This window comes from Apteryx mantelli, chromosome 13 (assembly GCF_036417845.1).
Source record: "Apteryx mantelli isolate bAptMan1 chromosome 13, bAptMan1.hap1, whole genome shotgun sequence".
NCBI classification, from domain to species: domain Eukaryota; kingdom Metazoa; phylum Chordata; class Aves; order Apterygiformes; family Apterygidae; genus Apteryx; species Apteryx mantelli.
Window position 1 is genome coordinate 23,672,181 of NC_089990.1, and position 22,618 is coordinate 23,694,798.

The window sequence follows — 22,618 nt, forward strand, 5'->3', positions numbered from 1 at the left end:
AGAGGGGAACCCTAAAAAATCATGGGTCACTTGTGGCCTCATCTATAGAATGAAGCTGATGCAGTACAGTAACATCCTCAAACTCTGTTTAGCTTAGCTGTAAATTTAAGGAGCCTGTGTACAGCAACACCAGACAAGACCAGATATATCGGTCAGTCTGGAAATCAAAGAACCAGAGGTCTGAAACAGAGGCTCTGTAAGGCATTAGCTATGTGATCCGTCACGGTGAAGTATTAACCTTGAACCATAAGAGTGATGGTTTTAATGATGGCATTATTAACCACTGTCTCTGCTGCCCAAAGAATGCAAATAAGTACACAGAAAAGGGTTTGATCCCTACATCAGAAATGTCCAGAACCTATAATAGGAATCCCAGCCTAAAGCCTTCTGTACCTCCCTCATGCAGAGTGTCATGCACTGGACTATAAATTATAGATTACACCTGGCCTTTTGTTGAGGAAAAGGGCTTGTTCTCAGCTCTGGTGGTTTTCACCTTACTGATTGCATAGTGTGGCTGCCCTAATGTGGTCCAGGAATGATAAAGACACCATCTGAGGAGCATGCTAGCAACAGCATCGTCGCCATTTGAACGGATGTACTTCTATCCCCTCTCTGCACAAGGAAAAAAGCTCTGGTGGCTTTTTTAATGCAACAGACCAGCCCCTAAAGGACATTGCGCAGTACTGCATGGGCAACAGGAGCTCCTTAGAGCACGTTTCTGACATGCATTTGCAGATCCTGGAACAATTTCTAGTTGCCTTTACAAGTGGATTTGTCTCACCCTTGTAAGAGTTCATGCTGTCAGCTTTGTATCACATATTTCTGGCTTAATTGATTCTATCCAGTCATTTCTCCTGCCATGATCACTCCTCATTTCCCAAGCAATAGCTGCCCATTTCTGAAAGTTACCTATATCTTTTTAATGTAAACTATCCTGAAAAGTTCCTTATATAAAAATTTCAGTCACATCAGGAAGATGTTTAGACCAAAACCCTCAGCTCAAGTGGTCAGACTGAAGGACGTCACAGTCACAGGTAGACAGAAAGACAGACTGTCAAAGTTGCATTGCTCAATAACAGGCCACAAATCCATGTATTATTTAAAAGACTAGATTAATGTTTTAAAGCATGCTGATACTGTGACATAGCACGGTGGCAGAGCAAATGGCTTTGAACTGCAGCTGTGCAATCTCTACCCCATGGAAATCCAAACTAGCCCAGTTTTAGCTTTTCCAGTAATCTCACCCTGAGCACAGAATTTTCAGCTTTTCTGCCCTAATTTTCCCAAAGGTGCAGGACAGGTTTGGCAGATGAAAACTGTGGTTTATACTCAGACAAAATTGTCTCCTTTTCTCTTCCTTTGTCCTTCTGGCAGAAACTCTCCAGAAAGTTGAAGATACAATCATGAAGAATGTTAAAACATAATGTGGCACACGTTCTTAGGGTGGGAAAAGGCAAACCTTTCTCTTGGGAGCATTAGTCCGCACTAGCAGACTTGCAGGATGTTGCAGTGCCTCTTTGTGGCTGCCTGCCCTAGATGACATTGTATACCAGCTCTGACATGCTGCATAGTACATTAGGAAAGGAAAGCTGGTAATTTAATGATGGTAACAATATAACAACCACAGTTATGCACACGCTTCAACAGAGATCAACTTCAGTAACCAGGAGAAGGCACACTACACTCCTTCATGATTTATTTAAAAAATCAATTTATTAAATTAAATTAATTATGGAATTTCACCATGCAAGTTTGAACATTACATTTCAAATGTAAAGTATACAACCAGAAAAAAGACAAACTACAAGACAATCAAGCGTTTTTTATCCTTGGTATAAAAATCACACTCTAATTAATATATTGTGAAAACCCAGATCTTATTAGCGGTCTTTCTAGGTTCCCCCACCCCAGTCTTTCTAACAGTTTTCTCCTGATATAGGCCACAGCATATGAATAACCAAGTCTATTGGTCTTTCTGGTTGAAAAGTGTATGGATCAGACAGCATCCCTAAATAAAGTCATGTCTAACGCTAAGAAGCAGGAATCAGCCTTGTATACATCCTGCTGCCAACATAATGACAAAATCTCCTGATGGGGATTGCAGTTCACAGTACTGTCTGGAGTCAGATGAGGGGAATTTTTCAAATGCCCTACTCAGCAACCTGCCACCATCCTGAAGTCTCCTTGCCCCGACAGCTCCTCCATCTGAGGAACTGTGTCATATTGGGCCATTTTGTTTGACCTGCACTTCTCTTTCATTAGGGCAGGGTGATATTACCCAAGCTAAACTGCATTTTACATGAGGCAAAATGTACAGAGCTACAGTGACCTAGAGAATGAAGCTACCACTGTTTATTTTACTTGGTGTGAAAGCCATGAGAAAACAATCCAAATGTGAGCACAGCCTGGAACACCAGGAGCAATTCCAAACCTAAAAATACATCATACCAAAGACTGGGTTTATTTCCTCGCTGCACAGTCAGAACCTGACGTATCAGTGGATTAAGGAATAAAACTGTTAACACAGTTATTAGCAGCTTCATGGTAACAGCTGGGCTTTCCTTTCCCAGAGACCTGCAGGATCATTGGACTTTGAGAACTCATCACTGAGTGGGATGATGAGAAACCCGACGGCTCGCTTTCAAAGTGAGATGGGCCAAGTGCGTTGAGATTACAGCCAAAGGAGCTTCTGCCCCAGGGAATCCCTCCCCTCTTGCATCCTGTGCTCCCTTCATGCTGACATATGATTCTGCAGTTTAATTGCTTTCTCTGCTAAGTCCTATTGGGCCAAACCCTGCTCTCTTGTCCTAACTGCTATTCGTCCTTACGAAAATGTGAATCTGAATGAGAAAAGCACTCACTGAAAGCTGCTCTCATGACTGCATACTTTGTGCTTTTCTCATTCAGATTCTACCACAAAATTTATAAACAACCATAATAAAATAAATGCTCTCAGTCAGGTAAATTCAAAGACAGGCAATTGTCTTCAGCCAAGCTACAGTTTTAACCTGATGTAGCTGAGAGCAAAGCTTGTCCCAAATGCAGGAACATGAAATGAAAATAATCCAGACATCATCCATTTGTATAGGAAAAATGTGGCAGGCCAAAAGGTTAGCTGATTCTCTCTGCTTCACACCATGTAATAGCTTAAAATGTGTTTAAAAGGTTCTCAGGGTGACATCATTGTTTACATTCACTTGAATCATCCTCTAATTGTAACAGTATAAAACCCTTTTAACCAGCCAAATTTGCTGTTTAGCTTTGTCTTGCTGTGTCACGCAGTGAAAGCTGATATAACTTCTTTGCCTCACACGTATCTACAGAGAGGCCTGGGAAAAGCATTTTTCCCCACACCTGGGCGCCGCATTATTATTTCTTCTGATCATTCCTCATGGGCCGAGGAGCAAAGGCAGTACCTGTCCTTTTAAGCAGTGCATGTTCATGAAGTTCCCTTATCTTTGCCGAGCAAACTAGCCATGACAGTATCGACTCAGGCTAGATGTGGCCAGGATCGGAGCGGGTTCAGTTCCCTAAGCGGAGAGGGGGGAACGGATCTAGCGACACAGCGCTGGACAACACTGCATATTGTGCACCTGTGGGATTTATTTTTCTGCAAGGAAAGACAGAGACCTTGAGGCTGGCAAATTATGATCCACAGTGTTTTACTTCCCTCCTTTCAAACACAGGCACATACGTCTTCCTGTTCGGGGCTCTGGGCAATCTCTTCCAACAGGCATTTCCTGCATGAAGGCGCGCTGTAATTAGCATTGCCCACAAGCAGGGTTTCCAAATGCTACTGTGTGGGCATGGGTTATGGCCCCTCTGGGAGGCAGCTTCAGGCAGCTGGAAGAACAACTGAAGAAGTGGAGGGGAAAAAACACTTTTTATAGTCCTGAAGGACATGTTTTGGTAGGCATCAGCGCATTAAAGGTCTGAAACACCATCCCATATGCAACCAAATCCAAAAGCTAGGGAAGGCCAGGCTCAATATCAACTTCCAGGCATGATCCCTATGGCTCCAAAGGGCCAAATTAAGCCCTTCTGAGGAGCTGTGAGGGACTCTAGGATCAGGACTGGGATTCTGGGAGGCTCCACATCCACATCGGCAGCTGCACTTTTCCAGGCATGGAAAGAAAATTGCTTTCACTCCTAAATTGTTTTATCTGCGGGGCCCAAACCTGCACTAGGCTATCTAGAAAACAGGGGGAAAAGGTTTTCTGCATTTGGTCTGAGTGCCCACATTGTTGTATTCAGCACTGATTTCAGTTAATTAGAAAGGAGTTAACACCACACACAAGACTGATCCTTTACAGAACAGCTGCTTTTGGGTGTATTTTTGTGTGCATTACCTCTCTGAACAATATGGGCCATCGCATTTCGCTCACAACTATATAGGAATAGGCAAAGTATCCCCATGGTGGTTGGTGTTTTTCCTGCAAACTGACCTTAATGTATCTGTGAGGAAGAATTTAAGGTGCGCAATTTCGGAGCTGAAGGCTCTAAGGAAGCAAACATTTTGGCTGAGGTGTTTTAGATTCATGGAGATTTTTTTAAAAAATGGAACAGGTAATGACTAGGTCAAACTTCCTTGACCCTCAAATCAAGAACAATCCCAGCAAGGCTGAAAACTCCCCTCTCTATTTCCTTGGCAATCATGTTCCCACAGTTCACAAAAACACAGGAAGATCTAAGGAAACCTATGTGGAAATGCAGAGGACAAAGGCAAGTGATCTGAAAATAGAAGGCTAGTCCATATATTTCCTTTACATTCTGGGCCTGAGTCTAGTTTCTGGCTGAATTTTGAAATCTTGGGGACCATATGCTTTTGCCATTCCCGTCAGGGCACAAAGGAGAACTGGTTTGTGCAGCCTTTCATCAGCTGAAGGGTTAGACGAGGTTCTTCCCTTCTTGCTCAGTAATGTCAAGAATTCCTTCTCAGTGCTAAAAGCTTTACTGCTCAGAGCCACAACAACAGCCCTGAGCATTGGTTACAAGCACAGCACCCGCTTGCTGTGACTCCTTTTGCATCTGTACATACTGTTGGGGGCTTGCAGAAACTGCATCTTGTAAAGCTCGGTACGGCATGAAGACGTAGTGCCTCTGCTTGCAGAAGACTGAAGAGATTCAGCTGCAGAGCTTAGGCAATCCCACCCTGGCTTGCCAGATCTTTGCACCAGGTGCAATTTAAAAGGCAAAATTTATTTTGGTATAGGGCAGAGAAACTGTGCAGACCCCTGCTGTGGCAGGGCTGAGAAATTCCTCTTGGCTTTTTGTAATGTAAAAATTCTAGGAATCCTGAGCCCCGAGGGGAGTTTTGGAGACATTCAGGAAAGGGGGGGAGAGAGCACCAGAGGGACGTAGGATGTAGTGAGGACAAAAAGTATGTGCTGTAAAGACAGACTAATCCAAGGACTTGGAGACGAGGGTATTGGACTGCCTCTTAAAACGGTTCAAAGACTCGATTCACTATCCATCAGAGCACATAGTTGTATTACACCGTTAGTAACAGCCTAATACAAAGATAGCAACATTTGCACAGACTAGGAGCACAGTTGCCCTCGCTGTGTGAATTCATTGCTTACATTTTCAAAGCTTTTGAAAGCACAGGGCTGAGATAGTCACTCTGGTATATACGGTGTAATGCCAGTGATGCCTGCTCATCCTGCAAACCCGGCCTCGGCTAAGGCGCAGACAAGCCTCATTGCACCAGATTCAAATCCGTGAACTGGGGACTGCACTTGATCCAATAGATTCCTTCCAGTTTTATATTCCACTTACTGGCAAATGCAGGAGGTGCAATCAGGTCATAAAAGCAGTCACAAGATTTGCCTGGTTCGGTTCCGAATTTATGCTAATACACGGTTTCAGGCGAGCCGGGGTTCCCGAGTGTGCTCAGCACTCAGGCAGCGTGCAATTTGTACAGAATGGGCAGCAATCAGTGTTGCTCCTCACAGTCTCATAAGATCAGAGTCCCCACCTGCTCTCAACCTTTCTCCTTCCCCACTTGAGGAAAACAGCTCATGGATGAGTCTTTAAGATCACACCTCTCATACAAAAATCCTTGCTTCAAATGATTTGCTCTAATCTTGCCTTGCTCCTGGTGATTGCAAGCTCTCTGCTGCTAAAGTTCTGCTCCCTGGGGCAAGCTCCAAGCATGTGTGCTTACATTAAATGCCATTTCCAGATAATAACCTTGGCTGGTTGATTTTGGCAGGTTCTGCTATTTTCTCTGTGGCCTTAAAAAGAAAAAGAAGTGTCTAACTTAATGAGGAGATCAGTTCTCTATTACAGGTTTTATGCCAGTTTATTTATGCAGCCTATTTTTTTGTGGTTGACTACAGTTAGATGCTCTGGCCAAGGGTGAGGACCGGAGGAACAAGAATGTCATGATCAGCCCTCGGGAGCCCTAGCGTCCTGTCAGTCATTTGGGATGGGTGCTGAAGGACAGTGTTTGGGACAGACCTATTTTGCTCCTAGCTGTTGTTTAGATGTTCCAACCATCTTTTAATTATTTCCATTTGTAATTCCCATTCCAATGGCATCTGGCCAGTCTAGAGAAAAAACAAAGGTGGAGTAATGGAGAAAATCAGAAGAAATGTCAAACCAAGTGAACTGCAACAGGGCCAAGCCTCAATGTCCGTCTCAGACTCTCACTGTGAAAGTCAAACTCTGCCTCCTGGAAATTTCCTGTATTTAGGTTGCTGCTGCTGCCCCTAAGCTGCTTTGCAGCGTAAACCGAAAGCAGCTTCCTTGTTCATCCTGCCCTTCGCTGATGATCAAGTGGCTCTTGCTGCATATACTTTGTAAATGTCTTTGGAAGCAAAACACACGTTTCACCTCCGTGAGGGTATACGGCATATGGCAGATTTTCACCCTCCTTCAAATCATGCTGGCAATTTGGAAGACAAACTTAGGAAGAAAACAGATCACCTATCACTGACTGTACCGAAGAAATCTCCTGTGGTTGTTGCAAACCTTTTCACCTGTGCATAAACCTACTAGCAACATAAATACTTCATCTATGGCTCAAGTTGATATATTACTTCAAACTGAAGTAGACTGAGCTATTGCTTTTTGCAAGTACTTCATCGTAAAATGAACAATTCAGAATACCTATAAAAGGACAGAGATAACTCAAATGTACCTTGTTGCTCTTGTTTTGATTCATACGTATTAGCAAAGGGGAAATGTGTAGAGAGATATATTTTTGAAATTTTTAAAGAAAATAGGATATGAAGTTCTTGTACAGAACCTGCTACAATCTGGTTTGTATTCTCAGTATTCTTTTGGGTATGATGCTGTTTTTTAGAAGTTAGGGAAGTATTCAGAAATACTTTACATTTTTTTCCTTGACTTAAATAGATTAATTGGCGTAAAGAGATTTCCAGTTGGTTTGAATGTGGCAGCTTCAGGCAGAGAGGCTCATATATCACAAGCTTAAAAGAAGTTTTCTCTGCTGTTTATAACATTTTCCCATAGTAAAGCAAATATTTAGAAATAACATCAATTAAGAGACAGATTTTTGGTTTACTAGAACTGATCAACAGCCCATATTGTCAGCTATCTGATCCTCAAGTTTCCAGCACTGAATGCCTCAAGGAAAGGCAAAAACATACCCGCAGTGCGTTTCACTTTGCAACGTTGTACCACTGAGCGTGGTCTTCCTCACTACATGCAATGATTACTTTAGCCGCTAAACCAAGAAGAATCTGAGTTGACTTAGCTACCGATATGTGGCATATTTGAAACGTATATGTTAGGAAGATAAATTGCCCTTCCTAAAATATTTTATCTGTAGAAGATGTTGCAAAATGAAAAAAAAATTAATTTCAAGCTTGCTTTAATTTCAAAGGGATCAGGCAGGTCCTAATTTTTATTCTTGAATATTGTTAGTTTTTCAGTGTTAAATCATTGAAATTACTGAGTTTATTTCAATTCTCCAAAAAGTTATTTGGACTGCTAATATATTAAAAACCTTTTTTTCTGATGATAACATCAGGGGGTGAAAGGCACTAAATTTTCCGTGCAAGATATAAAGTGTTGCCAGTGTCAATAATTCTTTTTAACCAATCCACTCCCTACCAAAAACATGGACCAGCTGTTGCTATCTGCACAATAGTTACTACAGAAAAGGTCTTGAGCAGAAACACTCTAACTAGTACTATAAAAAGTAATAAGAAATTTCATGATACCTGTAGAACTGTCTTAGGAAATTTAAAGATTCCTGTGATATTTTAAAGCTCTTTTTTATAAAGAGTGAGGAAATTGTTGGGATGAAGTTTGCACAGCCACCCAAGGCAGCGAAACACCCACAAGGATGGAATGAGCCACATAGGTTAGGAATTCTCTGCAGGAGACCATCCGCTGATCTGTATGAATTTTATAGCTATGGTTAACTTCCATCCTCCAGCATCAGTTCAGGAATTCTGAAACATTTTTGGTTCTTCTTTTATACCCAGGCAGCCTCCACTATCTGCTGACCAGCAAGGCAGAAGGACACAATGGTTGCAATCAGCCACTAACACACACGGAGAAGGCACTCAAACTCCTTTGCTAAGATTTGGTAAGAGCTAAGAGTTGCCTTCACTTGGGCACCTGGGAAGTCCTGAACAGGGAGGTATCCCTCGGGCTGCCCTCACTCAGCAACCCCGGCGAATGTGCTTCACAGTTGCAAAACCCTCTATCTGCATTGCAGAAGAAACTGTTTGGATATGAATCAGATTCAACTTCTTCAGTGCAACTCTGCCTAATTTAGTCCACAAAGTTCCCCGAGAAGGTTCAACCTACAGCCTGCAGGATAGATGCAGGCTTGCATCCCCCCTTGTGCCTTGGGAAGTCAGCGTTTCATTAAATCCATTGCTGGAGATGAACTTTGAGGAAAAGGTGACTGAGGAGTTAATACCTCCACAACATCAGGGCTATCTAGAATCCTCTGACTTCCTGGCCCTGTTTCAGTTTGGCTTCCAGCCTAATTAGGGCACACACAGACTGTGCTAACAGATTATCTTTTCCTAATGATGGACAAAGGTCTGACATCCATAATGCTGCTTCCAAATCCATCATCAGCCTTTGCCTAGAGGGACAGCTAGCGATGTGCCTGTCTGCCTTTCTTTGTCACCAGATGCAGACACGGCTTTCTCCCTGCCCTCTCCGTGCCTGGCACTGATGTGGATGTGAGTCTGGATCAAATTCCAGAATTATTAGGACTAAAAGTATTAGGACAGTAATGCTGGCAAATAAGGAACAAAGTCAACACTGAAATGGGGGTAGCCAGACTTTTCCCCTACCCCCTTCAGTAGCAATTGCGCTGCGTGTGCTCCACTTCATCCTGGATTCTCAGGAACACTTTGTGGCAAGACACGCTTTCTGCCTTCTGCCAAATACTTTTTATTATCTCTCTGATCCACAAATGTCCACGGTAATCTAAGCCTTTATGAAACTCATCAGGATTTCTGTAATATGCCTTCTCAGGCAACCTTTCCAGACTATTCAGACCTTTAAAAACCGGTGTAGCATGCAGCTGGCTGCTCTCTTGCACGTGTCAGCCAGATGGAGCACATTACAGGAACTCTCTGCGGACTGCACTAGCTTCCTATTTAATGCCAGGTGCAAGTCAAGGTACTGATACCCATTCTGATAAGGAACTGCCTTATCCTGGGTTAAGCTGGACACTTCTACTGATGGTTGCTAGAGCATCTTTGGTGGAGGGCTCCTTACTTCTAAGATTTGCTGTTTTTTCAGGAGAAGTTGGACAAGCCCTTTGGGGCACTGTCTCAGGCGAAGCTATTTATTCTACATGTAACTGTGGAGAGTTACTATAGGGAATATGTGAAACTATACTATAGGGAATGTATGAAACTCACTGGGGCTGGGGCTTGTCAGAGAGTTTCAAAGAGTTTCTGCAGAAGGAATACATTAAATCTGAATGAATCCAAGAAAACCAAGGACACTGATGCTTCACAGTGTTTCCAGAAGCTATCCTCTTGATATTAAACTAGGAAAAAAACATAATATGCTAAAGAAGCATTGTGTTGCCAAATATGTTCACTACCCAAAGAAAATCATAGAGAATTACTGTCAGAAGAAATTCCACAGTAAATAACAGACCATCTCCCTTATACAATTTGCAGTGTCATGAATGAATAGCATGGTAATCCAATGAAATCCTCATGCTTAATGAAATAATGAAAAGTCATGTGGCAGATGGAAAAGCTCTTCTAAATCTCATTAACCTGCTTCCTCCTTTTTTCTGATATTGGTGAAAATCAGGAGTAACTCCAGGGAAGACAGTGCATTTCCAGCAGTTTAAAATGAGCGTTAGAGAAAAGAATCTAATCTAACATCTATACTGAGGAGAATGCAATAGAGAAACACCACATGAATAAGAATGGAAATACCACAGAAAATGTAGGCGTTTGCCTGTGATTTCCGTACCCACACATCTCAGAGATTAGGTCTCATGAAGAAATTAAGTTGGCCTGTTTGCCCCCGCTCCTGCATGCAGCAGTGTGGAGCCCCCAGGTACACCACAGCTCCTGCTTTTGAAGCCTCATCTTCCTCAGTTCTGTTTCAAATGATCAAATGCAACTTGAAATGCTCCCACATTGGACAGGGAGACACACAGAGACACGAAGCCCTGTAAGTTGCTATTTTTAACCAAATGCTGAAACCTCAAGGGGATCAGAAGTGTTAACGTGGAAGAAAAACGTCCTTCAAGTGCAACAAACTTCAAGGAGATTTTTCCTGAAGATACAGCTTCCTTTATTTCCAAATCTCTTTTAATGAAACCCTGACCTCTTTGAAGTATAAAACCCCAGCTGCCAGCGCTGTTGGTTGATTTGGAGCTAGCAAGCCCTTGCAAACTCGTTACGGGAAATTCCAGGGTCAGTTCATCGTTTGCCCACCGGGCACCCAGTTAATTGGAGTCTACTGGATGGGATTTCCTTGGGTGCCTCACATCTGCGGGAGGGGAACGCAAAGGGTGGGAAGCCCAGGCGGAGGAAAGCCAAGGGCGAGGACCGGTAGCTGCGTAGGGTGATCTGTGAGGCTGGTTCTCCCTCTGGGACGAGGCAGCAGGGCGCTGTGAGCCCGCAGGACCTGCTGCCCCGGGCGGGGAGACCCAGAGGCCACCCGTGACGGGCCACCAGATGCTGCCGCCTGCCCCAGGCCTGAGGGGAAGGGTAGGCCAGGGGACGGCGGCAGGAGAGCGGCAGGAGAGGCCGCCGCCCGCCCGCCCACCTCGGCACCGCCCGCCGCCCCCTCAGCGCCGCCAACCGCCCCCTCAGCGCCGCGCGCCTCAGCGCCTCGCGCGCCCGCCGCCCCCCTCGGCGCGTCCCCTCAGCGCCGCCAACCGCCCCCTCAGCGCCTCGCGCGCCCGCCGCCCCCCTCAGCGGCGCCCGCCTCAGCGCCTCGCGCCCGCCCGCGCGCCCGGCGGGAGGCGCCACCTAGCGCCCGCCGCCGGCGCCGGCCGCCCCCGCGCACTTGCTGGCGCGGCGCGGCGCCGCCACCCCCGCCTCCGCGGGAGGCGGCAGGACGCCCCCCCCCCGCCGCCCCGCACCGTGCCGCGGCGGGGAGACCCCCCCCCCCCCTCCGCGGAGCCTCCGCGGCGCCCCCGGGCGGGCGGGCGGGCAGGGCCGGCAGGTTGGCGGGGCGCCGGGCGGGGTGCGCGCTGTCACCGCCCCGGCGCGGCGGGAGCGCGGCGGCGGCGGCGGGCGGGAGGCAGCGCGCGAGCCCCAGGTGCGAGCGGGTCCTACCTGGCAGCAGCAGCAGCGCCTGCAGGGCGCAGAGGGCCAGGGCGGCGCGCGCCCGGGGCACCATGGCGGGGCGGCTGCGAGCGCCCGCTATATCCTTCCAGCGCGCAGGAGCCGCCGTCTGCGGATAGGGACAACTTTTCTTTGCAGCAACAAGTTTGTCAACGGCTGCGGGCGGGCGGGCGCGGGGAAGGGAGGGGACGGACGAGGCGCGCCGGAGTTCCCACTTGTTGATCCCAGTTAAAGTGTTCTTTCCCGTCACCGCTTCATCCTCGCGCTGCGGATTTCCTTGTCCGTCCTTCCTCCTGGCGGCGCGGGCGTTGGGGGGCTTTTTCCGGGCCAACTTTATTCCTCGCCGCGTGCCCCCCGCCCCCCTCCCGCCGGGACGCGCTGGCGACGGGGCCGGGCGCGGGCGGCCTGGCGGGGCCGCGGCTCCGCGGGGCGGCGCAGGTGCCGCGGCGCGGGCGGCGCTGGGCACGGCCGGCACCCGCCGGGCGGCTCCTGTCCCGCTGCCGTCCCCCGCCGCCGGGCTGCCGTGCCGGGCCGTGCCGGGCCGTGCCGTGCCGGGCTGCGAGGCTCGGTGCGAGCCCGAGATTCTTTATAGGGACAGGAAAAAAAAAAAAAAGAGGAAGGAGAGACGTCACCGGCAGAGGCAAGGGGGGACTCGGCTCGCTCCCGCTCCCGCTCCCTCCCCGCCGTCTGGCCGAGCCGCGGCTTTCCGAGCCGCCGCTGCCCTGCGACGGGGGCCCCGGCGTGGCCCGGCAGCCTCCGGTGGCGACCTGGCCCCGCCAGCCCTGCCCGGGGCGCCGCCGCGGCCCCGCGGCTCCCGGGGACGGGCACGGCGGGGAGCCGCCGAGCAGCGGGTCCCTTGGGGGGCCGCCGGCCTCGCCCCCCTTCCCCCTGCGACGGGAGCGCCGTTGGGGCCCTCGTCGTGCTGGCGGCCGCCTCCAGGACAGCACGGACTGGCCCGGCCCAGCTGGGGACGCCCGGGGCACAGGCGGCCTCTGCGGTGGCAGGTTTTGCTCCCGGTGTCGAAGCCCCGCTCGCTGCCCGGCTGCCTCCCTGGCCACCGCCGCCGCTCAGCCCTTGCTCCCGGGGCCCAGAGAAAGCCGCTCGCTGGAGCGGGGCGGTCCGGGCAGCCCGAATGCGTGGTCTTGTTACTGACATAGCTCAGCTGCCTCCCTAATCCCCGCGGGTGTTCGTGGCAGCTGCTCCTGTGTCACCCAAGCGTTATCTCCGGGCGGCTGGGTGTCAACAGAGCCGCCCACGCGCGGTGGCTCCCAGCCTCTCCGCACGCCCGTGCCCTTCCCGGGCCCCGCAGCCCTCGAGCAGGGGTGAGCGCTCCTCCGATGCTGGGAGGCAGCGCGGTTTTGGCCGGGCGCATGCGGATGCTTCCCCGTCCGCCTCTGTTGGAAACCATGCTCGGGCGGTGCTGGGCATCCCGGGAGGTTTCACCGGCCACGCGAGGGACCGCTTTCCCCAGGATGGATATTCCGTGCCGTCCTTATTGCAATGCACTCATCAGTTTTGTGGCTTTTTGCATACGCAGGCCACAGCTCCCCCCACACACTGGTATTCCTGATAATGCCACGACGGAGACACTGGGGTTAAATGACCTGTTACGGCCAGAGAGTAAAGCACTGCCAACCCCCATGGCTGAATGTCAGGGTTTTTGTTGTTTTCATTCTAGCTCGGTTTGTCTTCAAAAGAAGCAGAGAAAGATAGCATGTGCATTAGACCTTAAACTGAACTGTGGTCAGGGCATTGCACAGCTTCCCATGCCTCTTTTGAGTGTGCTTCTAAATTCTTAACGCGTGTAGCAAGTACACGTGCTACATCAAAGTGCACTAGAGCAAAATAAGATATAGGTGCTGTTCTGTGAGTTACAAACTGGTATGTTAGCCTGCAAGGAACATGGGCACATCAGAGGATCAGAATTGGTACCTGGTGTAGAAACGTCCCAAATACAAACAACAAACTGGACGCAAAATAGACTGAAATAATTCTGACTCGTAGGAACTGCAAGGCATCATTTCTCATGCACTGTGTTAAATCCGGAACACTGTTCTCAACGGCACAAGGTGTCACCACCAAATGCTAATTTTCATATGAATGCCCAGATCATTCCCAAGATGACAAATGCATTTTGTATTCCTAAAATTAATTTTTAGAACATACAACTCCCCCCAGAACAGTATTGCAATAATGGTCTTTTAAATAATTATGGATGATAGTAAAGTCCGATCATATAAGAAGCTTAACTGAAGAATGAAAATTCTAGGTCAGCTATAAAACTACAGTATATGTTTTATTTATGGGAGTGGGGTATTCAAAAATTCATTTATTGTTCTTGACCAACTGCTGGTAAATTGTGCATAGTTTATCTGATGCCCCAAACATATCTTTTAATTGTTGATCAATTTAATTGGCTTTTTAATTGAGATCAGTGCTATGAGTGTGTAGTTTTGCAAGGAATTCAGTGTCAGAACCTGGCCAAATAATCCTGGGAACTAATTTTATTTCTTTATTTTCTTCCCCGAAACGTGCAAAATCAAAAATAAGGCTGTAAGAATGGCATGTTTTGTTCCTGAGCATGCTAATATACCTGCAGCAACTCGTTAAAGTTTTCCAAAGCACAGTAGACGTACATAACGCAGCAGCAGGTTCCATCCGTACAGGTGGAAAAAGCAATGCTAACTGGAGTATAACCTCTTCATAATAGCGCGACTCGTTTTGCCATGACAGCCCTACCACCCGAGGACCTCAGCGCTCCTTACTAATAACAAATGTCTTAGCGAGCCTCACTTCCTTGTTGTTATTACTTTATTCATTTATGGCCATACTGATACAACTGCCAGGTGCCTTTGCAAAGCTAGTGGCATTTCATTTGGGAGTGAAATGGCCTTTTCTAGCCCTTCTTCAGTTCCCACGGGTATTGCGAGCCTATGTCTGCTGGAAGTGCTAATGGATTGGGGGGCGAGTAACAACTACCAGAATTTTGCCAGGATACCAGAGCTATGGCCTCTTCTGTTAGATAAAGTGCCCTGTGTTTTGTAGGGCCAAGGCGTACCTGGCAGTGTAGTCTGTGAGACCTGCACTAAATAGAGGCTTTGACTATACAGCTTGGCCAGCCCTTGAAGTATCTTCCCATCCTTTGATGGCACAGGCCTGACATGGAGGTCTAAATGCAATACTCCTTTCCTTTTGCCAGTGTGACAAGGGACGGTGCCTGAGCAGGAGAATCCTTCACTGCGTTTTGCTCCTCCGTTGGTGCCTGTCCTGAGTAAGTGTGAACCTAGGACACCCAGTGGAGGGCATGGCTGTAGATCAGAGCTGGGCCTGGGTTTGCCCAGCATCCTCCGTTACATGCTGGGATTAGCTTTAGCCAAAGGTAAAATCTAAGTGTAGCCATCCACGTTTTAGATGTCTAATCCAGGCTAGTTACATAGGCTCCCAGTGTTGTGACTGCAGAGATGGGTGCTGCCGGAGGGCAACTCATCCCATCTATGCAACACGTCTTTTATGAACCTTCCTTGGCAGGAGCTTGTTTGTCTCCATTAGCCCATGAGCCTATATTTTAGATGGCTAATTCTGCCCCGTGTCTTCAGGTAGAGGCACTTTGATCCAAAGACAGCCTTTCCTATAAGCTTGAGCAAGACAGTCCTGACCAGAGGCATGTGCTATGAAACAGAGGTACTCTCCAAAGCAGCTCTAGCCCTTTTTTGTTAGCGAGAGCTGAGATTCATGGCTGTATGCTAGGCTAGTGAGTACTCACCTGGGCTTCCAGAACTGGGCTTTGTTGCATGCCTGCAAGAGAGAAACAAGTAGAACATGCCAACGAACTCAAAGACATTTTTCTCTGTCCGCAATCTGTGGCAGGTGAGGAGAAGGACAGTGACCTCCTCTAAGAACTGCGAGTTGGCAGGCCCATGGATTTCCATCTCACACTGTGCCTTGTTGACTTCTCTGTCATTTTTCGGAGAGTACCTAGAGCTCTTTGTGGTTGGGCACCCTTCCATGTCTCGTATCCTGTAAATCCAAGCCCCCAAAAGAGATGATGGGAAACAGGCATGACATTGCTAGTGTGCCTTGCACTTTACCCCATTGTTGTGAGATAAAACAATGCATGTCCCATGAATTCAGACATTATTTATTTGATGGGAACATAGTGTGGCTTGGAGGCATGTGCTATCCTCCAAGACAATCAAGGAGCTGGCTGCGTATGTGTCCCTAACCCAACAAACAGAAATACAGGCATCATTTCTTAGAGTCAAGTTGCCAGTCCCACCTGATCCCCTCACACAGATGAGGAGTACTGCTGCTGGTAGCTGCTCTCTGTCGCAGCAGAGCTGCCTTAACCCCATGGAGAGCTGCAAGACCGTCGCTGGGTGTGCCTCTCTCCACAATCTCGTCAGGCTGTCTTTTATTCACGCGTAGCCTGTAGTCCCTTGGGGATCTCGAGACAAGTTAACGTTGGCAGTCTGTGACCAAACCAGGCGGGGAACTTTTTGATGAAAATATTTTTTGTTGGAAAATGGCATGTTATCAAAACAGAAAGCTTCTGTGGGAAGGCTCAGTTTCGAATAACTTCTGCTAAGGATGGAAGTTCTGGGGAAAGAAAGCACCGTCCCAGCCTTTGCCTGCAGCTTGCCGGTTTCAAGACCTCAGTCTGAATCAGATCAGAAAACTGTGCTGTGATCTCCCGAGTCTTGCAGGAGAGGTCTCACCAAGTCTATTGGCTGCGCTGTGGCCGCTGAGTTCAGTTTCTTGCAGACACGTTTGCTTACTTATTCATTTGTTTTGACAAAATGAAAAAAAAGCTTCCAAACCCTCCCCATTTGGCTCAAACACTGAATGGGAACAAAATGTTTCTCTAACTGGGAAAAACATTTCCTGCACAGCTTTATTCAAATACGTAGTAGTACATAGGCAATTAGAAAACTAATAGGAAGAGGTCTGGGGCCAGCAGAGCCACGGGCATGTTTCTGATGACTTGATGCTCCTCCGTGGGATGGCAGCTTACACATACATTAACAGAGTCTCAGGGCACCTTTTTCTTTTATACCTAAGGGGAAAATATGGCAAAAAAGGGTTTAACGATTCACCCAAAGCCACAAAGCAAGGCTGAAAGAGGAGACCTGTCACTCTAATAGCAACAACAAAGCAAAAGTACAAAGTAACGTACTGCAAGTGATTGTATTTTTATTTAAAAAGTGTTAGGTCACACTGGAAGAAAACTCCTCATTCCTATTATCCATCCCTTCCTAGCATCCAGGCAGACTCTTCCCTCGCTGTCCCATTGAGGCTTCCCACTGCCCGCATCCATTGCAGTGCAAGCCCTGGTCACAGCCCGTCCTGGTGCTCTTCCCTCAGACAATTTTCCTTGTATTTGTAGTGGTGGAAAAGCACAGGGCCCTGACTGAGAACACCGCTTAAACATATGTGTTCAAACACCAGAGGAAAGCAGAACATTTCATCCTTTCACTGGAAACATGGGAGATTAAAGGATAAAGATTACTCACCTCCCATTATACATGACTTTGAACTGTAGTTTGTTTTTTTAAACTTTAACAGGGGGGGAAATGTGTGATGTTCCATCTCTTTGTGTTTTCGCTCTGAGGTTGTTTTTGAGCATCCTTGTAGCTGTTTGACTCTAATCCTTTATAACTGAGGCTGCCTAGGGAGATCCTTACAGCTTATAAATATAATCTAGGCCTTGGGCCCATATGGCTCTTAGGAAGAATTAACTGGTTTGGAGCACTAAAGAGACTTCTGAGCCAAGAGTACAAAACGAGAGAAATGTGAGGGAAAATAAATAGCCATCAACAAAAGCAGACAGGCAGAGGGTTTGATCACGATTTTGTTCTGCTGGAGTCTGTGGCAGAAAGACAAAGATATCCACCTAACGAGGAAGAATTTCATGAGCCAGGTTTCATCCATACACAGCATTTGAGGTAAGAAGAATATTCCATTCCTTTGAGGTACCTTCGTCCAAATCTTCTCACTGCAATGACCTTCCTCAGTCAGAGGCCAGATTTCATGTGAAAGGTTTTCCTTAGCCAGAATGTGAACTTCAAAGTGTGAGAAAAATGGGTTTCATCCAGCTGTAGGCCTCAGAGTGAGTGACCAAGAATGCTTGTTTTATTTATTTTTCTTTGGATTCTAATTCCCTCTTACTCTTTCTCCCTCTTTGGGGATAAACTGGGATTTTCTTACCACTAGGGCTGAGAATGAGAAGCACGGTTCACTTCCGTGGGACTCTGCGGACATTCCCTTTATAGCGAAGCTTTCTGCTCCCATCTCTGAAGCACGTTCGCCAATGAGACCTGGCTGATTCAAATAACTGGAGTGGAGGGAGAAAACTCTGCAAAAGCTCTGCCTCACTCCCAGACGGGTAGAGCAGCACCTGCAGCGGCGTGAGACGTTCCCTTCAGCTCTGACCCGCAAGGCCAGGATGGTCCCAGACGTCCCGCGCGTCATCCAGCAACGCTAAACTATCCTGCGCTAATGCACTGCCCGGCCCTCGGCTGCAGAGCATGTGATAATCTTGCAGTGATGTGAGACCTACTTAATCATGGCACTATTTCTTTCTTCCCGTTGCATATGCTAAAAGAATACGCTCAGCACTGCTTTCGTCGGACTGCCGTCTTTCTGTTAGATTTCACAAGTAAATGCTTCTTGTCTCCATAGGACGAGCGCTGAGATTATCGCTGGTTACACTAGCTCCAAAGTAAACCAAAGCTACATGACTCAGTGCAGCCAAGCCTGTGGGGCAAAAATAGCAGGCTGGTGTACTGAGATGGCGGAGAGAATCAAAGAGACACTGTCCAACAAAATTAAAATGTCTGCAATCAGCTTTCAGCCTGTGCAGAGCCAAAAGAAATGTTTCTTCCATGGACTTGTTTATTTTTGAAATCTGAAAGGAAGCAGTTGCTAAAGACAAATGGACATTGTGCTGCGGGTTTTAGAAATCCAACGTGGTGGCACAAAGACACTGATAGCGAGGCTGCCATCACTGATCTTCATTGTCCGGGCACAGAGGGACTGAATACGGGCTTGAGCTAAAGCCAAGGGGAGTGAATGGGAGGATTCCCACTGCCTCTAATGAGTTTTGGCTCCGACCCTAGATGAAGAAACATAACTAATAATGAGTAAACTAGATTATAAAAAAATCCTTTCACCTTTAATAGAACACAGTGGTGTTAGTAAAATTACAAAGAGACTCTGTTTACCACGCAAATTTTTTAAAAAAGTGGCAGAGTCTCACATTGTGAATAAAAAACCCTAAGCATCATGCCTTGTCCTTGCCTAGGTCAGCAGCAGCAGCCGGGCTGGAATCTCAGATCTGAGAAACGAAACCCATCCTGACTCCTTCCGCAGAAGGGAGCCAGCAGCGAGCAAATCCAGCACCCTCTCAACGAGGCCCACCTCTGCGTAGAAAGGACACTCTGAAGAGGACCGAGTGCCGCAGTGAGAGGCTGTGGTTATAAATGCAAAGTGCTTCAAGAAAATAAGCAGCTACCTGAACACAACTGTGTGTCCCTCTTGTGATAGGATAGCCTGGTGTGCTGTGAAAACAAGATTCATTGGCACAGTTAGGTGTAAAATTAAGGAATGGGGAGCAGAGAGAGATTATAAGAAGACAGTAGGACAGTTTCATCTGTCTGTCCAGATCCTACTAGCCCCAGGGGGCAGGTGTTGAAGGAAGGCAGAAGAAATAATATTTCATATTTATTCTTAGTCTACGGTTCGAATAGAGTCCAACCTTAGCAAACCATGATGGCTTTTACAGACAGAGAGGCTTGGATGTAAGAGTCTCCGCAAGGTCACCGAGTGAGTCAGCGGCAAGTCCAGGAATAGAGCTGAGGACCAGCGCGTCTGAGCGGGCTTCACGCAGCCGGAGACAACAGGCTCCCCTTTGTCTGCCGGGAGTCACCGCCCTGGCCGCGGAGCCCGCTCCGGCCCTTCTTCCAGCACAGGCTGGGCCATGAATTTCAGAGATAACATATACACTTCTTGGATGCTATTTCCTGTACAAAAAAAAAAAAAAAAAAAGAGCTAGCGAGACCTTGCCATTCTCAGGGACTGCATTCAGCTATTTTGCCTGTAAAAGAAGTCAAACACATTCTTCCTGTTTGCTGCTCTTCCGTCTCCAAGTTTCTCCATCAGCAGTCTCATAAACTCAGTGGGATGTCAGGCATTAGATGGGAAGAATGATGCAGCGATTAGGGCATTAGCCTCCACTTTCATAGCATGAGTCAAGCTACTCCTCCACCAAAGTCTACCTGTATGTTCCTGGAAAAGTCACTTGGTCTCGCTGCACTTCTGGCCCTCGTGTGTAAAGTGAGGTTAAGAGTATATCCCTGAGACACAAGGGTCTTATAAAAGCCGTGTTCCGGGCTCTGTGGTAACACTGGATATTGAATACTGTAGTTACCCTGACCACGGAGTCTTATCCTGGCAGAAGACATTAGACAGATCTACCAACAAGGTGGGAAAATACTTCCGTCTGGCTAAATGGGAGAAGGATCTTGTTACAGTTGCCCATCGTATCATGGCATGGAGATGAGAGTGGCTGCTCCAAGCATGCTGAATTGAACCTGGTGCGTTACGTGAGCCTGTGCTCAGTGGCATAATGTTCAGTAACAGATGAAGCTCACAAAAATCATCCATCTCTGAAAGAAAATGCTACTACTTCTTAATTTTTTTTTTTTAATTTTATGTTTTCTAGAGGCCAGGCACCTGCTATCTCACAGCATATTTGCTAACATTAAAGGAACAAATCAATTGTTTTTTGAAAGCCTAAACATCCCTAGCAATGCCGCGGGGCTCTTTTGTACACAGGTTCTTTGTCTTCTGGAGGACAAAGGCATCAGGAAGAATGAAAAATACTGCAGAGATTTTGCACAGTAAAAGACAAAGGTGGGAACAGCAAGGGCCGTTCTTGCCTGCTTTCAATACAAAAAACAAGGATTTAAAAATGAGAGTTGGGTGGGTCTGAAAGACTGAGTTGTACATTTCTTGTCTCTGCTTTTATCTCTTCTTGGCTGGCATGTTTGGCAGTTAGGATTGAGATCTCTGGTCGCAGCAACCTCTCTTTTGTAAGGTAGCCCTTTCTTCGGATGAAGGTTAAGTTCACAGACAGTTTTAAAACAAACAAACAAAACATGAAACTGCTGCTAAGTCTTTATTCTTTTAGCTGTAAACTCCTTGAGCCAGATGGCTCTTTGCTCCATTTCTCCACACACTGCAGAGCCCACACTGGCTGCAATAGAGAAATCATGGTCTTCAGCTAACCGAATGCTAGTTCTAAAGCTACTCATCTCTCATTACTCATGGCTTCATGGCAACAGTTAGTAAATCACAGAAGAACTTTCTCCTCTTCTTGTCCAGAGTCCAGGGACATCCTCAGATTTATTGCCTCTGCTTATCCACTACCGAGGAGAAAGAGATGGCTTAATCTGGGGAGGAGCTGAGCCAGGAGGGCTCGGCCCCTTCGTGGGAAGGGACCATGAGCGAGCTCCACAGGGAGCGTTTGGTCCTGCCTCAGTCAAGACTCAGATTTCAGAAAAAGACCAAAAGAAGTTGGGAGCCAGGGGGGAGGAATTGCACTTCTCGCTGTCCACACAGTGTGTCACCCTTACTCCATGCCGTTGTGCAGTCATATAACATTCCTATGGGATCATAAATGCCTTTTAAAGGAGCAAACTTCACTGACTTACTTGTAGTTCATAAGCTGACACTGCAAAGGTGGGACAGGGATTTTAATGGTGGACAGGGATTTTAATGGCGGCCCTCAGAAGGATGAAACCAATAACTTCTTTTGAAAGAAGAGCCAGCTTTGGGAACCGAGCCTTTGAGGTATCCTGCCAGAACCACAGCTTGGCGGGGGGGTTGTCCAGCCAAAAGCTGCCACTCCCTTCCCATCATTGTTCCCAAAGCACTAAGGAAGGCACTTGTCCTTTCAGTCTTTCCTGCAGGACTCCTGACAGAGCCTCCTATTTCTGCTTGCCAGATGCTTCACCCTGGAGCCAGTGGGCATGGACACCACCACGGACAGCAAAGTGTCTTTAGAAAGATTTGATGGTGTTTTTATGTCAGCCAAAGTAAAAAAGACTCTTTCTAAATCTCGTTTCTCCCCCAGTTCTCCATGGTCCCATCACATCTTTGCAGATCTTCCTCTCAGCTCTCTTACGTTGCATTCAGCTGTGTTATCTTGCCTTCCTTCATCTGCTTTTGCGTGCTGTACCCCTGCATGTCCTCCTGGCTCTTCTTGAATTGTGCTGGCCTCCCACAACCACCTTCTTTTCCAGCTTCGATGCTGTCCTGTGCATGCCCCTACCACCTCCTCCCTGACCTTCTTCTCACAGTATCCCACCTCATCAGCCTTTCCCCTGTTGTTGTAGGTAGTGCTGTGCTTTCACCTTCCTCGCCGAGTCGCGCGGTTTTGCCAGCCCGTCCACTCCTAGCTACTGCCCCGTCCCTGGCTACGCACCCTATCCCTATTGCTCTCTGCCCCTTGGGTTTCTTCACAAGCAATCTGAAGTGGTTGTGTTATTCTGTGGCAATATGTTTGACACATACCGCAAAACCACACTCCAGGGAGCAGCAGGTTTGACCCGGGGGCAAATTGGAGAGAAAGTACTTCTTTGGATAATAATGTCACACTTGCTCTCCTCGATTAAGCAGTTATGGTAGTTCATGTGAAAAGAGGCAAGGTTCAGCACTTGGAAATGATAATGTGTCTCCTGTCTAAGGAGAGCTGTGATTGTATTGGAGATGTACTCATGGGGACAGGATTCAGCACATCTTTCTATTCCCCAGTTACATCAGTTCTGTTACTCTGCTTTAGAGGTTTTTTGTTATTC

The 22,618-nt window shown here is 47.4% G+C and overlaps 1 protein-coding gene and 1 long non-coding RNA gene across 3 annotated transcripts in view; one reads left to right on the top strand and one right to left on the bottom strand.

Moving 5' to 3' along the window:
* The window catches only part of LOC106489849 (vascular endothelial growth factor receptor kdr-like), a 147,194-nt gene extending 135,250 nt beyond the window's left edge, over positions 1 to 11,944 (bottom strand). For both annotated transcript variants that reach the window (XM_067304380.1, XM_067304381.1), the window contains exon 1: positions 11,754 to 11,944. In XM_067304380.1, the coding sequence (XP_067160481.1) occupies positions 11,754 to 11,817 (64 nt within the window). In that variant the 5' untranslated portion in view covers positions 11,818 to 11,944. The remainder of the gene's footprint in view (positions 1 to 11,753) is intronic.
* LOC106489851 (uncharacterized) overlaps positions 1 to 22,618 on the top strand; it is a 310,540-nt gene that overhangs the window by 239,732 nt on the left and 48,190 nt on the right. The gene's annotated exons all lie outside the window — the stretch shown is intronic.